This window comes from Centruroides sculpturatus, unplaced genomic scaffold, assembly GCF_000671375.1.
Source record: "Centruroides sculpturatus isolate CEXI.00-Female unplaced genomic scaffold, Cexi_2.0 scaffold2062, whole genome shotgun sequence".
Taxonomy (NCBI): Eukaryota; Metazoa; Arthropoda; class Arachnida; order Scorpiones; family Buthidae; genus Centruroides; species Centruroides sculpturatus.
Genome location: NW_019386358.1, coordinates 8,705 through 29,904, shown reverse-complemented (window position 1 = coordinate 29,904; position 21,200 = coordinate 8,705). Strand labels below are relative to the sequence as shown.

Genomic DNA, 21,200 nt, shown 5'->3' with positions numbered 1-21,200 from the left:
GTGTATTCATTAATTTTCATTTTCATGTAGTAAAGGCTCTATGCCTTCATAAAGGACGTACTTTTCCTTTGTTTAAGGGTATTTGGGCAGTTTATTCTCTGTTGTATTCTCAAGTAAACAATACATACAAGTACAGTACAGTATTTTCTGAGGAAACACTCATACTTATTTTTTTTAACCCCATTCCCGATAACCCAGCATTTTCACAAACTCGGCCACCCTTCGGTCCACATTAGGCCGAGTTTTCGAGGCTCTACTGTATTCGGAAGAATTTGGTTTTTTCTAAAAGATTATTTGTTATTTTATGTTTTAATAAAATATGAAAAATAATGTGGCTGACATTATAATCAGTCGTTGGCTGGCCGGATAAGTAAGTGTTAATAGAAACAGACTACCTACATTGTCATAACCAAATAACAAATATAATACATCAACAGTATTCATTATATGCATATGTGAAAATAGCAGAAAATAATATATGTTGTTTTCTGCTATTTCTATCCAAAATACTTAAAACAACAATTAATTGGTCTAATTTTAATGGACAAAGACATTAAACCATTAGACCAGAAATTGACAAATATGAATATACAGTGTCAGATGGCATTGGAAATGTATAAGATAAAATTTACATGTGAAACAGTTATTATTGTGCACACACTTGTTAGCATTATTTGAATAAGAACCAATCAGTATTTATAAACAAGATAATTTTAATTTGTTAGATATGGCCAGTTTGGCTTTAGTGCAGACAAGTTTATAAAAATAAATAATTTTAACCAGTTAACTTCATTTAAAATTTTTATTTTTTTCCCATGTTTTTATTGTTTTTTCTTTTCTGGAACCCCATGTATAGCTTGGGATACATCTGTGCCAGATCTGTTCATAACATACAAAATACATACACTGAAAAAAATTAGTAAATGATTATAATTTGCCCAGAAGTAATATATCTGTGGAGAATGGATAAGGTGTGTATTGTGCCAGTAATCCTTTCTTGCACAAGCATCATACCACATACTACATAAAAGACTTGGAACATTAGGTTTTCACAACAGCACATACATCACAGTACAAAAGGTTGCCATATTAAATACATGTCACATAGTCAAGTAATTCTTAAATACAGATAAATACATGAACAGCAGTAATCAAGACTTACTTTTCTGTAGTTATGCCTTGACTTTGATCCAACATAGCACTAAGCACCAGAATATATGCTGTGTAGGATACACTTCACTAACATAATAATAATAAATTATTACACTAAATTGATTGGTTGTTTTTTTTATAAATAATGATTTATAGTATGTTATATTATTATATTTGAAATTATTTAGAATTGCAAATGGAAGCAATTTATTACATAAACATAATGACTATTTGTGAAAGATGATGCATTATTCTGAGTTTTAATTGCATGTGTATCTGGTCTGATGTCATATTATGCATCATGAAATACCAAATTAATATATTTGAATATTAATGTTATTCTAGTGATACATATTAAAATTTCCTAAAGCAGCAAAATAATATATCTTGTATACAGAATGGTAACCAATCTAACTTTGCATAATGTTGAAAAATACTTCTGTGTAGTGATGTTTTGTGAGATAATTTTGATTTGCTTTCACCCTGATATTAAATAATAATGATACATTTTGAAAGTAAAATTTAATTTATTGCAAAATCAAATAAAATTTGTAATTCAATTATTTCATAAAATAGCATTCAAACTTTTAAAATTATAAAATATAAAAACAGATAATATAAGAAACAAAAAAGAAAATTATGAATATTTACTTTAAATATTTTTGTGGAGAAAAATGAAATTTAGCTATCAAAGAGATTTAAAGTTTCAACTTTGTAAATGTTTATCAAATATTCTAAAAGATAACTTTTAAACATAAAATAGGACATAAAATAAGATTTTATATTCTTTTAATCAGTTGGGATATATAAGATCTCATTTTATGCTCTATTTTAAAATTAAGTAAATTGAATGTACAGTACTATACATAACCTAGATTGTGAATACGAGAAACTAAGAAAACACATTTTAAAAGACAGAACATTTGCAGATGATGCTTTTAGAAAATTCCATATCATAGCATGAGACTGTACAACACATGACTTCAAGTTGTAAGCTTTTAGCCTTTTCCAAATCAACCGAAATTTGTTTTTTAACTGACAAAAGGCAGAATGGTTTATCAAAAGCATTTTGTTTATTGAATTCTTATACAGTAGAGCCTCAAAAACTTGGCACTCCGGATAACTCGGCCACACCCTGGCAGGGCTTAGTTAATTAATTTTCATTATAGACAGCTTTATAAAAGTATAAAAGCTCTCATAAAGTATTTTCATTATAGACAGCTTTATAAAAGTATAAAAGCTCTCATAAAGTATTTTTCTGAGGTCTGTCTTATCAGGTAAATTACTGTACACAGTGTATTCATTAATTTTCATTTTCATGTAGTAAAAGCTCTAGGCCTTCATAAAGGACGTATTTTTCCTTTGTTTAAGGGNACTTATGTAATACTTTTAGTGTTAAATACAGTAAATTTTAGTGGAAATGTTAATTATATACAAATAAATATAAACATCCTAATTTACGTTAGTATCTTTAGAATAAAATGTACTAATATATCTGTGGGATATGTTGTATATATTCCTAAATAGAGAAAATATAAAAAGATCGTTTTGAGATATAATTGAAATGCTTTTTTGTCAATATATTAATTATCCGTAACTATCTTCTTATAATTTTCAATATATATTTTATATTGTGTACTAATGTTAAATTCCTAAATAGAGAAAATATAAAAAGATCGTTTTGAGATATAATTGAAATGCTTTTTTGTCAATATATTAATTATCCGTATCTATCTTCTTATAATTTTCAATATTTATTTTATATTATTTACTAATGTTAATAGATTGTCTGTCATTTGTTTTCTAACTAATTCATTTTACGACCAGGTGGTGTCCATGGAAATTTCCAAAATTTACAACTTTTTGGTCACTCTTGTCGAACTGGAAAAATTTCTGTTTATATTATGTCTAATATTATGAAGAAATCAGTCCCCGCTGTACTCGGCCAGAGATTGGGTCGGTTAAGCTTTTGTTTAAGTAATATTCCAGCTCTTTCAGCAGGGTTTTGTTTATGTCCCCAATTCCCTAATCGCTTAATTATTTAACTACTTCTTAAGTAGAAATAAGTCGAAACCAGTTAATTTGAACTTGAATATTTTTAGTCTTGGGAAAGAAGTGGAAAGACAAATTTTTATGACAAAGATACATAAATCGTAAATTTCAGGAATATAAATTCTAGAGCTTTTTTTGTACCCTGCATGTCTCATTTATTAAATTTAGTTGTAAATGATGCTGCCAAAGTAACAGTTAATTTTTTAACATTTTTTTTGCGTCCCCTTAAAGATGGGACACACTAAATCATAATATCACTAGTTTAACATTGAAATCTGTAAGTAATACAAGATGGGAGAGCAGAATAAATATATCAAATATTTGAATGGATTCTTTTTAAACTCCTGTCAACTATACAGAATTATCATAAAAACATACCAGTAAACTCCTATCGGTTGGGTTAAGTTATATTTTTTACTCGTGATTCACATAATGGGGCAAGGGCAGCCAAATACCTAGCAAGCAGGCAGCTAACAGCCCAGAACCAGTCCAGGATAAAATCATTGGAAGCGTTTTGGTGTGTAGCTTCCACCAGCTAAACAGCCTGAGGTTGGTGCTCTGTAAAGTGCATGTGCAAATGCCTATAATCTGGCTGCTTTACACTGTTCAAATATTTTCGCCCTGGAAGCTGTCCCATATTCGACAATACAGAGCTTCCGTTGGGAATATACATATACAAATTTATATTTGAATATACAATAGCAATCTTATCGTTTTTTTCACATGTAGCAGTATAGAAATTTGTAATAAGATACATAATGCGTTTATAATAAAATATTAATTTTAATTAATTCAAAATATGTTAAAACATGAAAATAATCGCACAATATGTATTTATTTATTAGAAAACACAAGGGAAGCGGCACTTCCACCACTTCCAATGATGGCACGCCACTGATATATAAGCATATTAACAAATTTATTGAATATTATATATACTGTATATATAGTATATATTAATTATATTTATTAGTCATATATAATAGGATGAATGTACTACATTGGAATTAAAATGACTGATGATCACAATTTTTTGTTGGATACAGTATCTCCAATAGATAACTTTGATAATTAATATAAAATTTTAAAAATTAAAACTGATTTGCAAATATCTCAAATTTTATTTACAGGTATTTATTAGTTATATTGATCAAATGGAAACCAAAGAAACAAAACAACAACAACTTCAAGAACAGTATTATTTTACATGCAGTTGTTCACGATGTTTTGGTGACTATTGGGTTAGTTTATTATATACTTGCATATATTTTTCTTGAAATAAATATAAGTTTCTAAGTACTGAAATTTTCAGTTATTTTAATGCATTAATTATTTAATATTTCTCATTAAATAACTTTATTGAAGATATCCAATTACATTATTTATAACTGAACAAGATGTGAATATTATATTATTATAGGGCTACATTAAGAAATTATTAAGAAAGAAATTATCTTAAATCGTATTTAGGTTTTAACATCTAAAAGCAATGAAACTATTCAAATATATCTCATCTTTTTCTATAAATTAAATTCAGTGCTGAAAATATCACAGGCTTTTAGGAAGTTGAAAATATTATATATTCAGTGTAGAACAAATTGACTCTTGTGAAACTAAGGTTGCATTCACACTGCTGTTGAAAATACAGATTTTAAACAAAATGATAGTGCATTTTTCTTCATATTATCATTTGTTACCAAAGCATTCACATTGTTCATTAGTTTTTGCACTAGAGGTTCCCAACTAGTGGTACGCGTACCCCTGGGGGTACACAAAATTGCATAAAGGAGTACGCACAGTAATCTAAAATCGGTCTATTTAAAATTTAAATGCATGAGATTTAAATAAAAAAAATAATGGGTGGACCGACCATCAAAAATTGAGCAATTTACGACATGATGTCAAATGCACAAATTCGTTTATTTATAACTAAAAATATTCTTGAAATTTATCAAAAAATGCATTTGTGACAATACCTAAATGAAATTCTTGCACAAAAACAAAAATTGTACAATTATCATTATCATCATGTCAGCGAAGCAGCAATAAAATATTTTCTACCATTTTGCACAACATACCTCTGCGAGAGCAGATTTTCGGCCATGACAAACACAAAAACTAAACATCGTCACCGACTTCAACTCGAAGATGACTCGAGACTGAAGCTGACCAAAAAGCAACCAGATTTTACAAAGTTGTGCAAAGAAAATTGTGCACATTTGTCACATTAAAATTAAATTACCTTATGCTATTTTCATTATTATTAGAATTGTATTTTAAAGGTAATAAATGTAAAAAGAAAACTTATTCTATCTATCACTCGCTGTCTACCCACAGCTTCGCCCGCATTATATTGAATTTTCTCGGAGTAAGATATTTTCTCGCAGTAAAATGTAGCCTATGTCCATCTCCAACATGTAAGCTATCTCTGTGCTAAATTTTATTAAAACTTGTTCAGCGGTTTAGACATGAAAAGGTGACAGACAGACAGAATTACCTTCAAATTTATAATATTAGTATGGATTAATATGAATTTCTGCTATAAGGGGTACACGAGTTTGAGCTCTTTCTTGAAGTGGTGTGCAGGAAAAACTAATTGGGAACCACTGCACTAGAGCATGTGCAATTTACATTAGATTTAGCATTATTCTGTGGATTTCCGTGCTCTTAGACTGGACTCATCTCTATTTTAAAAATAGATATGAAGAGTAAAATGTTAATTCTTTGATGTTTGGGGATTTGTCATAGTTCATATAGTTAATCTCGTGTTGAAGAAAGAGCTAAAATCTTTCTTCATCACGAAAGATCACTAAAATCTTTCTTCAAGAAAGAGCTAAAATCTTTCTTCAACATATGAGATTAGCTGTTCCTCCACCTTGTTCAAAGAGCACAATGGGAAGTTTTCAGTGATTGATCAATGTGACCGCATGGTCAGCACCTCTTTGATGCCACGTCAGGACTGACACCACTGTGTCTCAATGGACACAGAAATTGTGATGGCTGTTAAGATTATTTTTATGCAAACAGTTATGTGTGTGGATGCTCAGACTTGGGATGTAGAGAGACAGCCGGTGAAGAAGTGCACTTAACTAAATAATAAACTTATAAACTTAAATAATAAAACAGCAACTGCACACCGGGTTGTGTAAAATAAATAAGACCTACTTGAACCTTTAACCAATGTGTATAGAAATTAATCTTTACAATACAAACGTTTTCTTAACCTCTTCTGGGCTCTTCTTCAGGTGAAATAGCTGGATCGAACATCAAACGAAAAAATTTGAATAAATCCAAACGCTGCTGAGTTTGAATCGCTTGGTTCGTTCATTTATTTTGTCACGAGATATGTTTGAAAGTGTTCGAAGATAACGATAAATGTCCATATTCAAGAGAAAGATAGTATTAGGATATTTAAAAAACGTGCCATTGAGACACGCAATTATCCAATAATGTTCTCACATGTTCCCCAGTAACTTTTATTTTATTTTATTTTTTAACACTTAATAAATGGTATACCATTGTTACTCAGTATGTAGTGCGTTTTGCCATGCCATGGAAAGGCCGATTTCGTCTCTTGAATTAATACACGTGGATGTGGACATTGAAAACTCTTTATATCAAGAAGACCCTCGAATTTTGGCCTTGGAAAATGCAAAAATTCTCAACATACAGGAAAGGCTAAGATCTAACTTAAGGAGACATTATTGTAAAAAACTGCAATGTATTCTCCATTTCCAAATACCCTCCAGCTGCGGACCCAACGAATGTCAATTTATTGTAAGGGATGACATACAGGTGTTGAGTTACGTTGAGCATATCCTCAAGTTTGGTCCTGCGTACGCCCCTATCCCTCCATTTAAGGATACTTTACAATCGTGCATTCTGGACTTAAAGTTATTAATACGAGGCCTGACGGATCTGCAGAAGGAATATTATAGATGGGTAGCCACATTCAAAATAATAAACAAGAAGGACTCTAGAGATGTGCTCCAATTCAGAGAGAATCTTAAACGCACGGCTAGATGGATACACGTCAATAATGTTACGTTGGTTAGGGCAGATAAAGCCAGAATATTAGTGATTATGAAGCGGGAAACTTATGAGAGGGGCCTTTCTGAGTACCTAGAAGCAACAAGATGCAATGAAGTTGAAAATAACGTGATTGATAAATTACAGTCAAGAGTTAAAAGGTTCACTTCTACGAAGTTGGCTACCAGGTTAAATATGAAGAACATTATAATGGACGCGCCTGATGCCCCTAAATTGTTTGCCTTTGCCAAAACACATAAAGAAGGGCAACAGTTATGCCTTGTGGTGGATAAGGCCAAAGCTCCCACACGAAAACTTGAAAAAGCGGTACATAACATCCTTACTCCACATCTTGAAGGCTACCAATTTTCCATCACCAACACAGTGGATTTAATAGAACAATTCAGGGTAATTATCTCCCCGTCTTTTATCACAGTATTGGATTTTAGATCCTTATACCCTTCGATTGAAATTCCTCCATGCTTCTGCACTCTAAAGGACTTTCTCTTTAAAAAATTGGACACCAATGAACTTCACCATCAAGTACTAGAATTGGCCGATTTAATTTGTTACAACTCCGTTTTTCAATTTAGAGGGGTGATGTACTCGCAAACAAGAGGTGTCCCCATGGGCAGTTCTGTCTCCGGGGATTTATGTGAACTAGTTATTAGGCAATTGGAGAACAGGACACTGCCTAATTTCCTCCAAGACATTATCCTTTACAAAAGGTATGTCGATGACATCATTATCTTATGGAGGACAACTCCCAACCTAACCCACTTTCTAGAAGAAATGAACAAGAACCCATATGGACTGACACTAGAGATTGAACAACATAGTAACAGCAGAATCCATTTCCTGGATTTGGATATAAGTTTTGAGGATTTCATCTTACGCACATCTGTTTACCGCAAACCGTCTAATCTATCGGCGTACATACCGTTTAACTCATGATCCCATTCAATACAAGATGGCGGCCTTCAGAGCATTGGTTAAACGAGCTTACACGCACTCTTCTACCCAACAGGCGCTAACGGAGGAGTTAAAATACTTGGAAGGCATTGCTAGGTCCCATGGTTACCGCAATATTATACATAAAATCTCGGTGGGCCATAAACAACCACAGGCTTCTTCCAACACTACAACGACCATGCAAAACACTAGCAAGACGATGGAAAATGAAAGGATACCTATCAGGTTCAACCCTCTATTGCGGTCTTTATACAACACCATCGCAAAAGAATGAAAAGTTACCCTGACATACAGAAGATGCAGCACCTTGTTCGATATCCTGCGCAACGAAAAGGACCGGTCCAGGGTGGAGAAACTATCAGGCATCTACACAATCCCGCTAAGAGATAACCGGTTTAACAGGGATCTAGTATATGTAGGATCGACTAAACGTTGGTTAGGGGTTAGGATAAAAGAGCATATCTCGGATATACAACGCAACAAACACACCATCTCACTCTCCAACTACACCACGGATCCCGAAATTGTGGCGGACTTCAATAGAGCGCGTATAATTGTCACCACACCCCATATTCATCACCTAAAGTGGTTGGAAGAGATGGAAATTTTTAAGGCATACGACACATCCACGTGTATTAATTCAAGAGACGAAATCGGCCTTTCCATGGCATGGCAAAACGCATTACATACTGAGTAACAATGGTATACCATTTATTAAGTGTTAAAAAATAAAATAAAATAAAAGTTACTGGGGAACATGTGAGAACATTATTGGATAATTGCATGTCTCAATGGCATGTTTTTTAAATATCCTAATAATATCTTTCTCTTGAATATGGACATTTATCGTTATCTTCGAACACTTTCAAACATATCACGTGACGAAATAAATGAACGAACCGAGCGATTCAAATTCAGCAGCGTTCGGATTTATTCAAATTTTTTCGTTTGATGTTTGATCCAGGTATTTCACCTGAAGAAGAGCCCAGAAGGGGTTAAGAAAACGTTCGTATTGTAAAGATTAATTTCTATACACATTGGTTAAAGGTTCAAGTAGGTCTTATTTATTTTATAAACTTAATATTAAACAATACCCATTTATTTACATAAGCATTTTACATTTCTATACATAAGTTATATAAGGATCTTAGCTAGATGCTAATTTTATAAGGATCTCTACAAGGTAGCTATTATCATTAATATCACGGGTCCCTGACCGCAAGAGAGAGAGTTCACAATAGTCCACCAGTTGATAAATACCTTAGTTAAATCAAGGTTGGTTCTTTTGTTAAAGAATTGGCGGATTGATGAACTTCTGGTCTGCAAGATTGTTTGTTAGACTTTTCAACAAGTCAAAAGAGTGCAAAAGTCTCTTGATGTCTTGAGACAAATAGATGGTGGGCAGTGGCTTAAGCAGTATCCGAAAATATTGGGCTAGAAAACTAGTCAAAGATGGCAAACTATTGATGATGACGAATGGTGATTGTCATTGATCCCCTTCTTTTTATTATTCCAGTTTCTTCTCATATCCTTATTTGGAAATATTATAAGTCAGGGCTAATGAATTTTAATTGTAAGTTCCAGGTGACACATTCGATGTATCACCTGGGAAAGGGGGAAGTGACTCTACTGAGAGATATTGTAGCTGTCGGCCATGATAGTGTATATTTTATATATTTTATTTTGAATTAATCCTAGCCTTCCTTCCTATTTCTTTGTCTCTTCTAAGACCTTCTTATCTACCCCTTTTTGCCTCTGGGGTAGGATTACCTTTTCCACGAAAATAAGAACAAAAGAGGGAGTGGGGCCCTGGGAAAAAACCAGACAGAAAATGAGTCACTCTGGAAAAAGATTCTGAAGAGAGCAGATCAAAAAAGCAAGTGCTCTTGACTGGAATCGGCAAGAAAGGAAAGAGATGATATCGAAAAGAAAAGGGCCGTAAGGACAACGAATAGTCTAAGGAAAGAGCAGAATTCATCGATATCGAGAAGAGCCGAACAGACCTTGGAGCAAAAGATATCAAGTTGGCGCCATAATTTGAAAGTGTATATACGTATCAAAAGAAATCCCGGGTATTTCCATTCTCCCTACATTTTGTTTCTATATTCATCTGTCCTGTACACTTATCTTTTCATTAGTTATAAGATAGATATAAGTTAGTTATATAAGTAGATTTTTTGTTATTTTGACGATTGTCACATGTACAAACCCCGGCGATAGTGGAAGACAAGCCTGTTCCTTTTTCTCTGTATAAAAGAAAAGCATAAAGTTTGTAAAGTTGGGATTCCTAAAAAAAAAGAAGGGAAAAGAACCAGTTCGGAGAGAATAAAGAATACTGTGTGATAATTGAATTTTGTATCTTTCTTTTGTTTGTAACTTTTCGTTTGCGGAATTGTATACGTCTCTCATAACGAACAATCACAATATAATCATATCTTTTACAATTAATAATTGTGGAAAAAATTATAGCAAGTTTTAATAAATTTTGCAGAAAATTTTGTTCTAAATTTTATTGTCAAGTTTGGGCTCTCACACTATTATGATAATGACAAATGTTGAATCTAAGCTAACATTTGAATGATGAATGACTAAGATGAAAATGCAACAGCAATGACTAGTGTGAACATTTTACAAAGACAAATAACAAAAAATATTAGATTTCCTTATTGTCAGTAGTATGAATGTAACCTAAGATAAAAATTTTATCCTTTTTATAACTTATCTGGTTATTGTGAATATTATAAGAAAATAATCAACATTCTTACCAGTATTGGGTTTATATCTAACAGTTTTGATCACACAGGTGAAAACTACATTTTTGGTTATCTTTTGTAACGATCATTAAGTTACATAATTATTCAAAATGAATTTGTAACTTAATGGTCACTGAAGGTGATTGAAAACATTAGTTTTTTCAATAAATCCAATGATGCTAAAAAAGGATAAAATATTAGTACATCGATTTATATACTACAAATAATGTACAGCCACTTTTCACTTAATGACCTATCAGCTTAATAGCTGGTTGGATTTATGACCATCTCTCCATTCCAGGAAATCTCTTTTCTCAGTCTGAATCTTGTGAATCTCCTTTTGTAGTCATAGTCTTGTTTTCCGCAATTGGTCAGTATTAATATAAGAAGCATTTGCAATCTTTTAGACTACATATTTCATGTATAAATTTGTACTTTATTGTGACCCTATAGTACAAGATGTTGAAAGACCAATAAATGAAGCACCAATAAATGAAGGAAGGACAACAGAGTTGGTAGCATAACAGCAGTTGGAAAAAGGAGGATGACAAAAGAATAGAAGTACAAAAGAAGTTCAGTGTAAAGGAGTTAGCTGGTGCGTTCTCAAAATTGAATGTAGCTATATTAGAACTAGAGGGTATAGATCTAAATGTTGAACAGTTTGCAAAAGTGGAACAGCAAATGAATGAATGTTTATGATTCTGTCAAAATTTATGAAGAAAAAAAAGGAAACTTATAAGGCAGATCATGTTAATGAGTTCTCCTGAAAAGCTACATCCAGGACTCCTACTCCTACAAATATTTCCATTTCTTTGCAGTAATCTCTGTAACTCAGGCTTTCTACAGCTTTGGATAATCTTATGATGACACTGATCACCTAGAACCATTACCCTTTGAAGGATTTGATGACTATAATATTACTCTGAATGACGTTCTTTAAATCAGTGTTTCTCAACATTCTTGAATATGCGGCCCCTTACAAGTTAAAAAATTTTGCCCACCCCCCACGGCCATATTAAAACTATGTCAGTGATTTTAAAAACTACGTATTTAATTTTCTTTCTGTTGAGATTTAAATATTGATCAAAAAACGAATTGTACTGTAAAATAAATAGGCACAGTCTTCTCACTGAAATTGTAGTTTTTTTATTGTTGTGTAGGACATACAAACACTTGTCTTTTTCTTTTACCCGCGACCCTCGTGTATGGCTTTGCGACCCACAGGTTGAAAAACACTGCTTTAAATGAATAAATTTTAATTTTTTTGGTACAATATTTTAATAATTTTTGCTGATTGAATTTCTACATTCTGTAATATGTAAGAAATGCAAATTAAAGCAAATTTATAAATTAGGAGAGTCCTTTACACCATTTCTTTATCAAGAATAAATAAAACCATTAAGCTCCTTGTTTATTGACCAATTTGCTTAATGACCTAGTTGTAGGAACAGGACTGTTATTAAGGGAAGAGTGAATGTTTACAAATATAGAATTAATAGAATTGCCAACTATGTTAAGAAATACATTATATTTCATAATCATGTAGATTAAATTAAGTTTATAAATAAAATACAATTTTTAAAATACAAAAATTTAATCAAGTAATAAAAAATTAAGAAAAATTAATTTAGAACAATTTTCAGGTTAGAAAGTTATGAACAGTTATGAAAGTTTCAAATTGTTGTCATATTAATTTATCAAAAAGGCATTACCAAATTTCTTAAAAACAAATATAAAATCAAATTATAGAAGTATTTTATATATATAGAAGAATTTAATTTTTATCATGTGGTAGACAGGTTATAAATTATGTTCAGCAAAGAGAAGCACTAACATGTCTACCTCTAAAACAAATTTTTCAGATAATTAACAATATTATTTGTTTAATTTTTTAAAAATTTCTTGGTTCTTGTATTTGTATTTATATTTAAGTAACCAAACTTTGGCTATCATTGCTTTATTATAGATTTATAGTTTAATTTGCAAGTCTTACAGTATGGCTGTTTTAACATTTGTAATAAATGTACTTTATGTGGCCAGATGGCTGAGCTGTTAGGGTGGCAGCCTACTGCCCTGGGATCAAATCTGAACAGGTCAAAACACCCCAAGAATTTTTCAGGGGGTGATCTATCTGAGTATGTCAAGCCCTGTCCCTTGTCCCCCAGTCATCCCATTGTGGACCTGGCTGAACCCATAAGGGCTTTCTAAAAAGAAAACAACCCTTTTAGTTCCCACAGAGTGAAAAGAATTTTAAAAAGAAATAGAAATCTATATATATTTGTGAAATAGGAAATATCTATTTTAATATAAATATTATACGAGGTCTGTAAATAAAGTAATGAGACTGGTTTTGTAGTGAACGATCTGGCAACGTGTGGGGTTCTTCTTGCCAGTGGTGTAAGGACACCATACCAAATAGCTTCAGTTCAAGTGAAAACCTTGTCACATTAACTAGTGCACTGTGAGTGCACTAGTTAATGTGACACATTTTGCAAAGTGATATTTTGTTGTGCATTCCAAAAATGAGCCACATAGTTACAATGTTCCTCACAAATGTCATTACGAGTGATGAAACATGGATCTTTGAGTATGATCCAGAAACAAATGCCAAAGTGAGGAGTGGAACACAGCAGCCTCCTCATGGCCAAAAAAGCGAGAATGAGCAAGTTGAAGATCAAATTCATGCTCATGTGCTTCTTTGACAGCAATGGAATTGTCCATAAAGAATTTGTGCCTCAAGGACAGTTCACGAATTTTTACTGTGAGTCTCTTGAAAGACTACGAAAATGTGTTGCTCACATGAGGCCAAACATCAGAGACCTGGATGCTGCATCACGATAATGCACCTTGTCTTATGGTGCTTTCAATTACAGAGTTTTTGACACAGAAAAATATTCCTGTTGTCTCTCAGCTCCATATTCGTCTGTGCAACTACTTTCTCTTCCCCAGACTGAAACAACACTTCAAAGGGCATCATTTTGGCATGACGGAAAACATAAAACAGGCTGTAACTAACCAGTTGAAGGCCATTCCACTTTCTGCATTCCAGCACTGCTATGAACAGTGGAAGCAACATCTCAGGTACTGTGTTGCTTCTCAAGGAGACTATTTTGAAGGAGACAGAATTGATTTGTAAATCAATTGTGAGTACAGATATTTACAGAAAAAGTCTCATTACTTTATTTACAGACCATGTATCATTTGAACTTTTATGAAAGATTTGATTATAATATTGAAAATTTTATTCATCTTTTANGTTAATATAATTATTTCAAGTATTGTAAAAGTAGTATCTAAGTAATTTATTATAAATTATGATAAATTTATAGTGTATATTAATATAAAATTTAATAAATTTAAATTTAAAGTAGTCAATTTTTCAATTTATTAAGTATTGAAAATTTATTATGGGTCTTGTAAAAATTTTATAATAAATCATGTTTGATTTTCAAAATATATACTTATTAATTTTTTTTATCAAAATAATATACCATATACATTTTTTTTTTGCCTTGTAAGTTGTACTTTTTGTACCTAAAATTTAATCAGGATGCATCTTATAAGCCAAATGCATCTTGAAAAATGTGATCTGTCTAATACAACAGTGTGCCTTATAAAGCAAAAAATGTGGTAAACTTTGTTTTCATTTTTTTTCCATTTTGAGATTTTAATTGAAAAAATTTAGAAATAATTGATCCCTTTTGAGAGAATTGTTTCCAAAATTTTCAAAATGTGTCAATATATGAATTTCATGCATTGATGATTTGTTTAGATTTATGTAATGAATAAATTATATAAATATAACTGGATTAATGAAGTACCCATAAAATTCAATTTTTAAATCTTCTATATAGAAAATATACTAAACTTTTCAAAACCTGCATTAAACTGCTTAAAAATCATTTTAACAAACATACTTTTAAGTATTATAAAATTCTATTTTTGATAAAAATTATGTTACTTATATTGAATTGTGACAAACATTGTGACCCGTCCATCCCGCTAGATGGCGGGCAGTTTTAATAGTTTTTTTTATTTAATGTTTAATATTATTGGAGAGTTGGCAACACCAAGCTGGTGGTGTTGAGTGACAAAAAGGCGCGAGAATATAGAGCGGGACGCTCTTTCCTACTGAATCATTGTATATAGAAGGTTTGTTGGTTTTGTGTAAATAAAATCAAAAAGACAAATTTGGTGAACTTTTCTTTGGTTGAAGATACGACGGGAACCTGGAGTACGAACGAGACGGTCAGGTGAGACTTACGAAATTAATTTACTCATCACCAGAGACAAGAATCGGCCTGACGCGACACATTGAGTAATAAAATTATCATTGCAATTATAAATAATTTATTTTTTCTTTGTTCTTTTTCCATGTAAAAATTCTCAGATTATTTTCATTTCTGGACACAATCCCAGATATTGTCATAATTTCAGGACACTCTGGCCCAAACCCAGACTTATTATAATCCTATACATTAGCAGTTACCAGCCTTTTTTGATTTGCATACCCCTTGGCAGTCTATTTTTCTTAAGTTTTATTTTGCATGTTCATTGAACAGTGATGCCTTGGTCAATTATACAGAACTGTAAAATTATATGTAAAAAAGTTTCTTTTTAAATTGAAAAGTGTTGCAGGAAGGACACAGATAAATATAATAAAAATATAATTATATTTTTTGTTAAAAGTAATCATCAAATGCCATGACATCATCAAAGACATCAATGTAGAATCTGAATATTTTTATAGTAAATCTGCCATTATTAATTTTTTTTTCATGTTCCCCTAAATCACAAAGTGCGTACTCCTGGGGTACACATACTCCCGATTGGAAATCGCTGCTATACATGGTTATTCAAATTTTTCCAGAGAAATGAAAGTCATGTTGAGGGGATATATGGACATGTATTAATATTAGTCTTTGTTAGAATTAATCAAGGATATAATCAAATCTATTTATCTATACAGAATACACTAATGTGAAATCTCTTTTCAATTTGTTAAACTACTAATGCTGTATATCAAGAAATTTTATAAGTTTTATATGAATAAATTTTATGTAAATTAATTTATTTGCTTCTTTATTTTCCTTATTTATTTGTAACTTAACACAACTTTTTACAACAATTATTTTGCTGGGTACAACTACTAAAAAATAATAATTCTCATTATTTAACTCCCATAATTTTTAGAGTATATTTTTTAAATAATAACTTAAAATTTAGTTGTGAAAAAAGTGAGTTTATTTGATTAAGATATTGATCATAATTTTTAAAATTTGTGCATTATTTATATGTATATGTCATTGATAAATCTTTACATTATTATATTATTAATCTGTCTTGAAATTATTGTAATTATATATGTTAAGTCTCCTTTAATAATTTATTTCATATAAGTTATTTATTGAAATTTTTGATTGATTGAATAATTACACTATTATTTTATCAGGTAATCCAAGGGAAATTTTAAAATTAAGTCTTCCATTGCTTAAAGAACAAGAAACTGTCATGCATCCAATAAATGTTCTATTAGTAAAAATTCAAGATATTATATTTGATGCTTACATTGATTTACAAGACTGGGAAGAGGCTTTAGAAATTGGACTTAAAACTTTAGATGCGTATAGGTATGTAGTGTTATATTTGGAATAAATACAAAGTTTGAAGTTTTATTGTATTAATTAATTTGGAATATTAATGTATTTAATTTACCGAACACCTAAAACTTATAAAAAAAAAAATTTTATTGTGATATATAAGCCCAAAAATTTAGAAGTTACATTTTTATTCAGTTAAAATGAATTGTAAATTCACAAATCCATTTCAATGTACTATCATTAAATGTATTAATTAATTTTTTATTTTGAAAACTAATAGTCTAAATTAGCTTGGATAATATATTTTTATCATGATTTTTTTCAATATTTTAAAATTAAATTAAAAACAGAAAGTTGGAAAATGGTAAACCTTTAATTTAATGGACTGATAGTGATATCCATTACATGCACTATATATTTAAAAGAACTGGTAAAATATGTAAAAAAAAATTTTTTTGGTAGAAACTAATTGAACATAAACTATGTTTTGCTGTATGTAAATTACTATAAATATACTACAAGTATTACTTTTATTCATACTGTTTATATTATTTTGGGGCAGCACTGACTCAGATATAGTCAAACTTCTGTTTACAAACTTAATTCATTCCTAAAAGTTGTTTGGAAACCGATTCATTCTCAAACCAAAACAAAGTTTCTTATAAGAAACAATGTAAAATGGATTAATTTGTTCTCAACCTCCCAAAACAAACCTGTTTTTTATCTTGTTAGCTGTATTTCATGCATAAAATGCCTATAAATATAATATATTATATATAATATTACTTCATCTATATCTATGCTTATATTTATTCTATTTATATAGTATTAAAAGCAAAATGTTCTCTCATGGATAACCAAAACTAACACTTTACAAAGAAATGCTTTAAATAGAGACTCAACTCTGACTACCAAGATGAAATATAACCAAATTTATCAAGATCAACAAATACTTTATCAACACTTTTTTGAAATATTGTGTTTCAATTGATTTAATTTTAATTTAATTTTATTTTTAGTTTTAGATTGTTTCTATGTAAGGACAAGTTTTAATTATTTGTTTTAGTTTAACTGGCTACCTAGTATTAATAAATATTAATATTATAATATACGTAGTATTATCCAAAAGTTCGGTGACTTGGCATAAAATTCCTTACCCTAAAAAGTTTATATTGCCAATGCACAACCACCTTCAAACTAATCACCTTGGGCGACAATACACTTTTTCCAGTGGTCGTATAACTTCTGGAAGCCCTGCTGGAAGCCATTTTTTGAAACCTCCCGTAAGGCCTCCTGCGATGCTGCTCTCACCTCATCTGATGACACAAAACGGCATTAAATAAATAACACCACGTTTCATCACCTGTTATGATGTGGTTAAAAAATGATGAATCCTTATTGGCTTTGTCGATTAAATCACCCGATATTCTCATTCGTTCTTCCTTTTGTTCAGAAGTCAAAAGTCGAGGGACAATGTGCTGAGACACTTGGTGCATGTTAAGATCTTCTGTTAAAATATGCTGGCAACTAGTCTTTGATAAGTGAGTAGCCACAGCATTTTTTTCAAGAGTTTGGTGACGATCTTTGCGAACATATTGACAGACTAACTCAACATTTTCCTTGTTCTGTGAAGTCGAAGGTTGGCCAGAGTGTTCATCGTCTGCGATGGATTCTTATCCCGTTTTAAAACGCCGATGCCATTCGTACACCTTCGATTTTGCCATGGTAGAATCACTGTACACCTTTCTTAACAATTTTAGTCTCTGTAGGTGTTTTACCTAAACGCTGACAAAATTTAATGTTGCAGCGCTGTTCTTGAAACTTCATTTTTATTACGTCACAGAACAAAGGTAACTATCTCTGGAAGAAAACAGCAGCACTTGCGGTTTAATTACGTGACATGGGCGAAACAAACCTGAACACATAGGAGTGGTTTGATAGAATCCATTTCATACACTGTAACTTCAAATACATGCTTTTGTTATCATAGATTACTGCAGTCCCCGAACTTTTGGATCATACCACGTATAATATTAGATCAATAAATTTTTGTCATTTAATTTAACTTAAGAATATTTAAACATGAATTCTTGAATGTCATTTGTATTATGTGAATTTCAATTAATGCAGTTTTTATTAATTAATTTGATTTAAATTCAACTGTTGTGTGTACAGAAAAACGAAAATAGTATCTTTCTCTCATGAACATTAAAATATAATTTAAATAGCAAAGTCATCAGTGATTCATTAAGTGATACGAGATGATCTCTATGCCACTAATTTCTGAAACAGTAGTACTCTTGTTGATTGGTTGGGATGTTGACTTTTTTTAACACGTGACGTATAGGGAATTCATTATCTTGTCGAGTAGCTTGTTTGGAAACCGAGTTATCATACAGAAACCGAAGCAAATATGGCATTCAAAATTTTGTTTGTAACTCGAGGTTTGACTGTACATGTTGATGTGATTATTTGTGAACTTGACTTGTGATGTGGTTTTTAGAAAGATGTTTGAAAAATTATCAGTTTATTGTTTTTAGTCTAAGAGAGTTAGTTAGTTTTGAAAAATATAAGATTTAAGAAAAAAATTGATATCTCCTTTTAATTCATTTTATGGTATGTTAAATAATTAGGCAGTATTTTCTTCTTTTGATTCAATTGTGTTGAATAACTCCAGCAATTCAGAAGGAGAAAGCGAGTATGAATGACTACTAGATGCTATGTTTGTCTTTATGCTAGAAAATATTATGCTAAATCTTGCAAAACTAGCAAAAAAAATAACATGGAAAAAAATATTCTAGATCTATCAATAGGTGTTACTAGTTGACTGTAAAGTTTTACATTTGCCCATAAATATATGCATGCACTACAATATGACAAATTTGAAAGACCTATATATATGTTATGGACAAAGTGATTAATACGGGCATTATGAATAATGACCAACAAAATCGGGCATTGTAATAAATTTCAATAATTTATCAAATTGAACGGTCATTATGAATAATCCTCAACATATTATTATCAAAGTGATAATAATACGTTGAGGAGTGATCATCCGACATATGTTAGCCAATCAGAACTTACATCTCGCTTGCTCATGCATATTGCATTTAGTACCAAATTTTAAATTTATGTGACCAGTAGTTAATCTTTCTTCTATGACAAAAGTAACGATCATGGAGGAATCATTAAGTGATATGAATAATCACTTCAACAACCAATTAAACGAGTTAATAGCAGAAAAGGGTGACAACAATCAAATTTTTACAAAATCAGCATATTTGTCAATGATACAAAAAGTGAGAGTCAAAAATGAAAGTTACTTCTATGATACCAGAAGAATATCAGCGTTTACGTAGATATGACGTTGTATCTATCGGAAATTTAGAAAAATTAATTATGCCTATAAAAGAAGGTAATGCGATTAAATATTACGTTCACACAAAAGAAATATTTCAGATATTGCATGATGCCCATATTGCTATTAAACATGGAGGTAGATACCGTATGGAAAAAGAATTAAGTACGAAATATAAAAATATTACAAGGGAGATGATCATAATTTATTTGAACTTGTGTGAAATCTGTCAGAAAAAAAGAATGTTCCTAAGAAAAACTTGGTAGTTAAACCAATTTTATGTAATAAAATGAACTTGAGATGTCAGATCGATCTTATAGATGTTGTAAAAAAGGAAAGGCACTGAGGTCGGCGTTATGTGTGCGTTTTTTTTTTTTTTTATTCGCTAGTACTTTATTTATGCAGCAACTGTCAAGCATATATCCTTCCATCAATTTCTCTTGGGAAAAAGAAAGCGATGCGGCAATAACGTTCTTAGACATGCATATAAGTAAATCTTCGGAAGGACTACAATTCTCGGTTCATCACAAGTCCAGCATAGCTCCACATATTATACCAGCAGAGGCTTTTCAGCCTTCTCGATATGTCAATGCTGCCATTGCCGCTCTCGTTAGAAGGGCTTACTTACTATCATCTTCGCAAGAGCTGGTAAACATGGAGTTAGACAACATAAGTTTGGGGGTACGCACTGCTGGCTTTTCACGTGCAAAATTTACGCACGTGCTCAATATGGTAAAGAAATCACTGTTTCCAAGTACCACATTATGCAGCAAAAGAGAATTTTCAATGGTACAAACATCGTTGCCATACCTGGGACCCCTCTCTATACGTATCTGCAGAATCTTTAAGCAGCACGGCCTTATACTACCACTAACCCCACTTCCAAACCTACGCAAACTCATTTGTAATGATAGGGACAAATTTTCCACGCTTGAGAAGTCGGGGGTCTATGCTGTACCTCTGGAAAACCTTACAACGGGAGTAAATGCAAGATATGTCGGGGCCACTACTAGAATGCTTGCCAGCCGACTAGAAGAGCACCAAAACGATGTTGCGAGGGGTAGACACACCACCGAGCTCGCAAGAAAAGTACTTGAGCAGGGTTACAACCCGCTATGGTCCCAAGCGGTTATGCTCAAGAGCTGTAAGGATCGAAAAATCGTATTTATATGGGAGTCTCTTCTTACTACCACCTTGGACACGTGCAACATTCCAACTCTCGAGCTGCCCAGTGTATGGGTCACACTATACAAGCAATTAAGTAAAAATTAGCATTCTCCA

At 31.5% G+C, this 21,200-nt stretch overlaps 2 protein-coding genes across 6 annotated transcripts in view; both read left to right on the top strand.

The window, feature by feature from the left end:
• Positions 1 to 21,200, top strand: part of LOC111614670 (histone-lysine N-methyltransferase SMYD3-like) — a 33,161-nt gene that overhangs the window by 6,456 nt on the left and 5,505 nt on the right. For 2 of the 5 annotated variants that reach the window (XR_002754978.1, XR_002754979.1), the window contains exons 4-5: positions 4,335 to 4,445; positions 16,411 to 16,588. Coding sequence is in view for 3 of the 5 variants with exons in the window: in XM_023356030.1 (XP_023211798.1) it covers positions 4,335 to 4,445; positions 11,260 to 11,304 (156 nt within the window). In the remaining 2 variants the exon portion in view is untranslated. Of the gene's footprint in view, positions 1 to 4,334; positions 4,446 to 11,259; positions 11,967 to 16,410; positions 16,589 to 21,200 lie in introns of those variants that run through there. The other 3 variants (XM_023356030.1, XM_023356033.1, XM_023356032.1) reach the window with 2 other exon arrangements.
• LOC111614671 lies at positions 20,400 to 21,191 on the top strand. The gene has a single exon (XM_023356034.1). It carries the CDS (start codon positions 20,400 to 20,402, stop codon positions 21,189 to 21,191), a length of 792 nt encoding a protein of 263 aa, XP_023211802.1.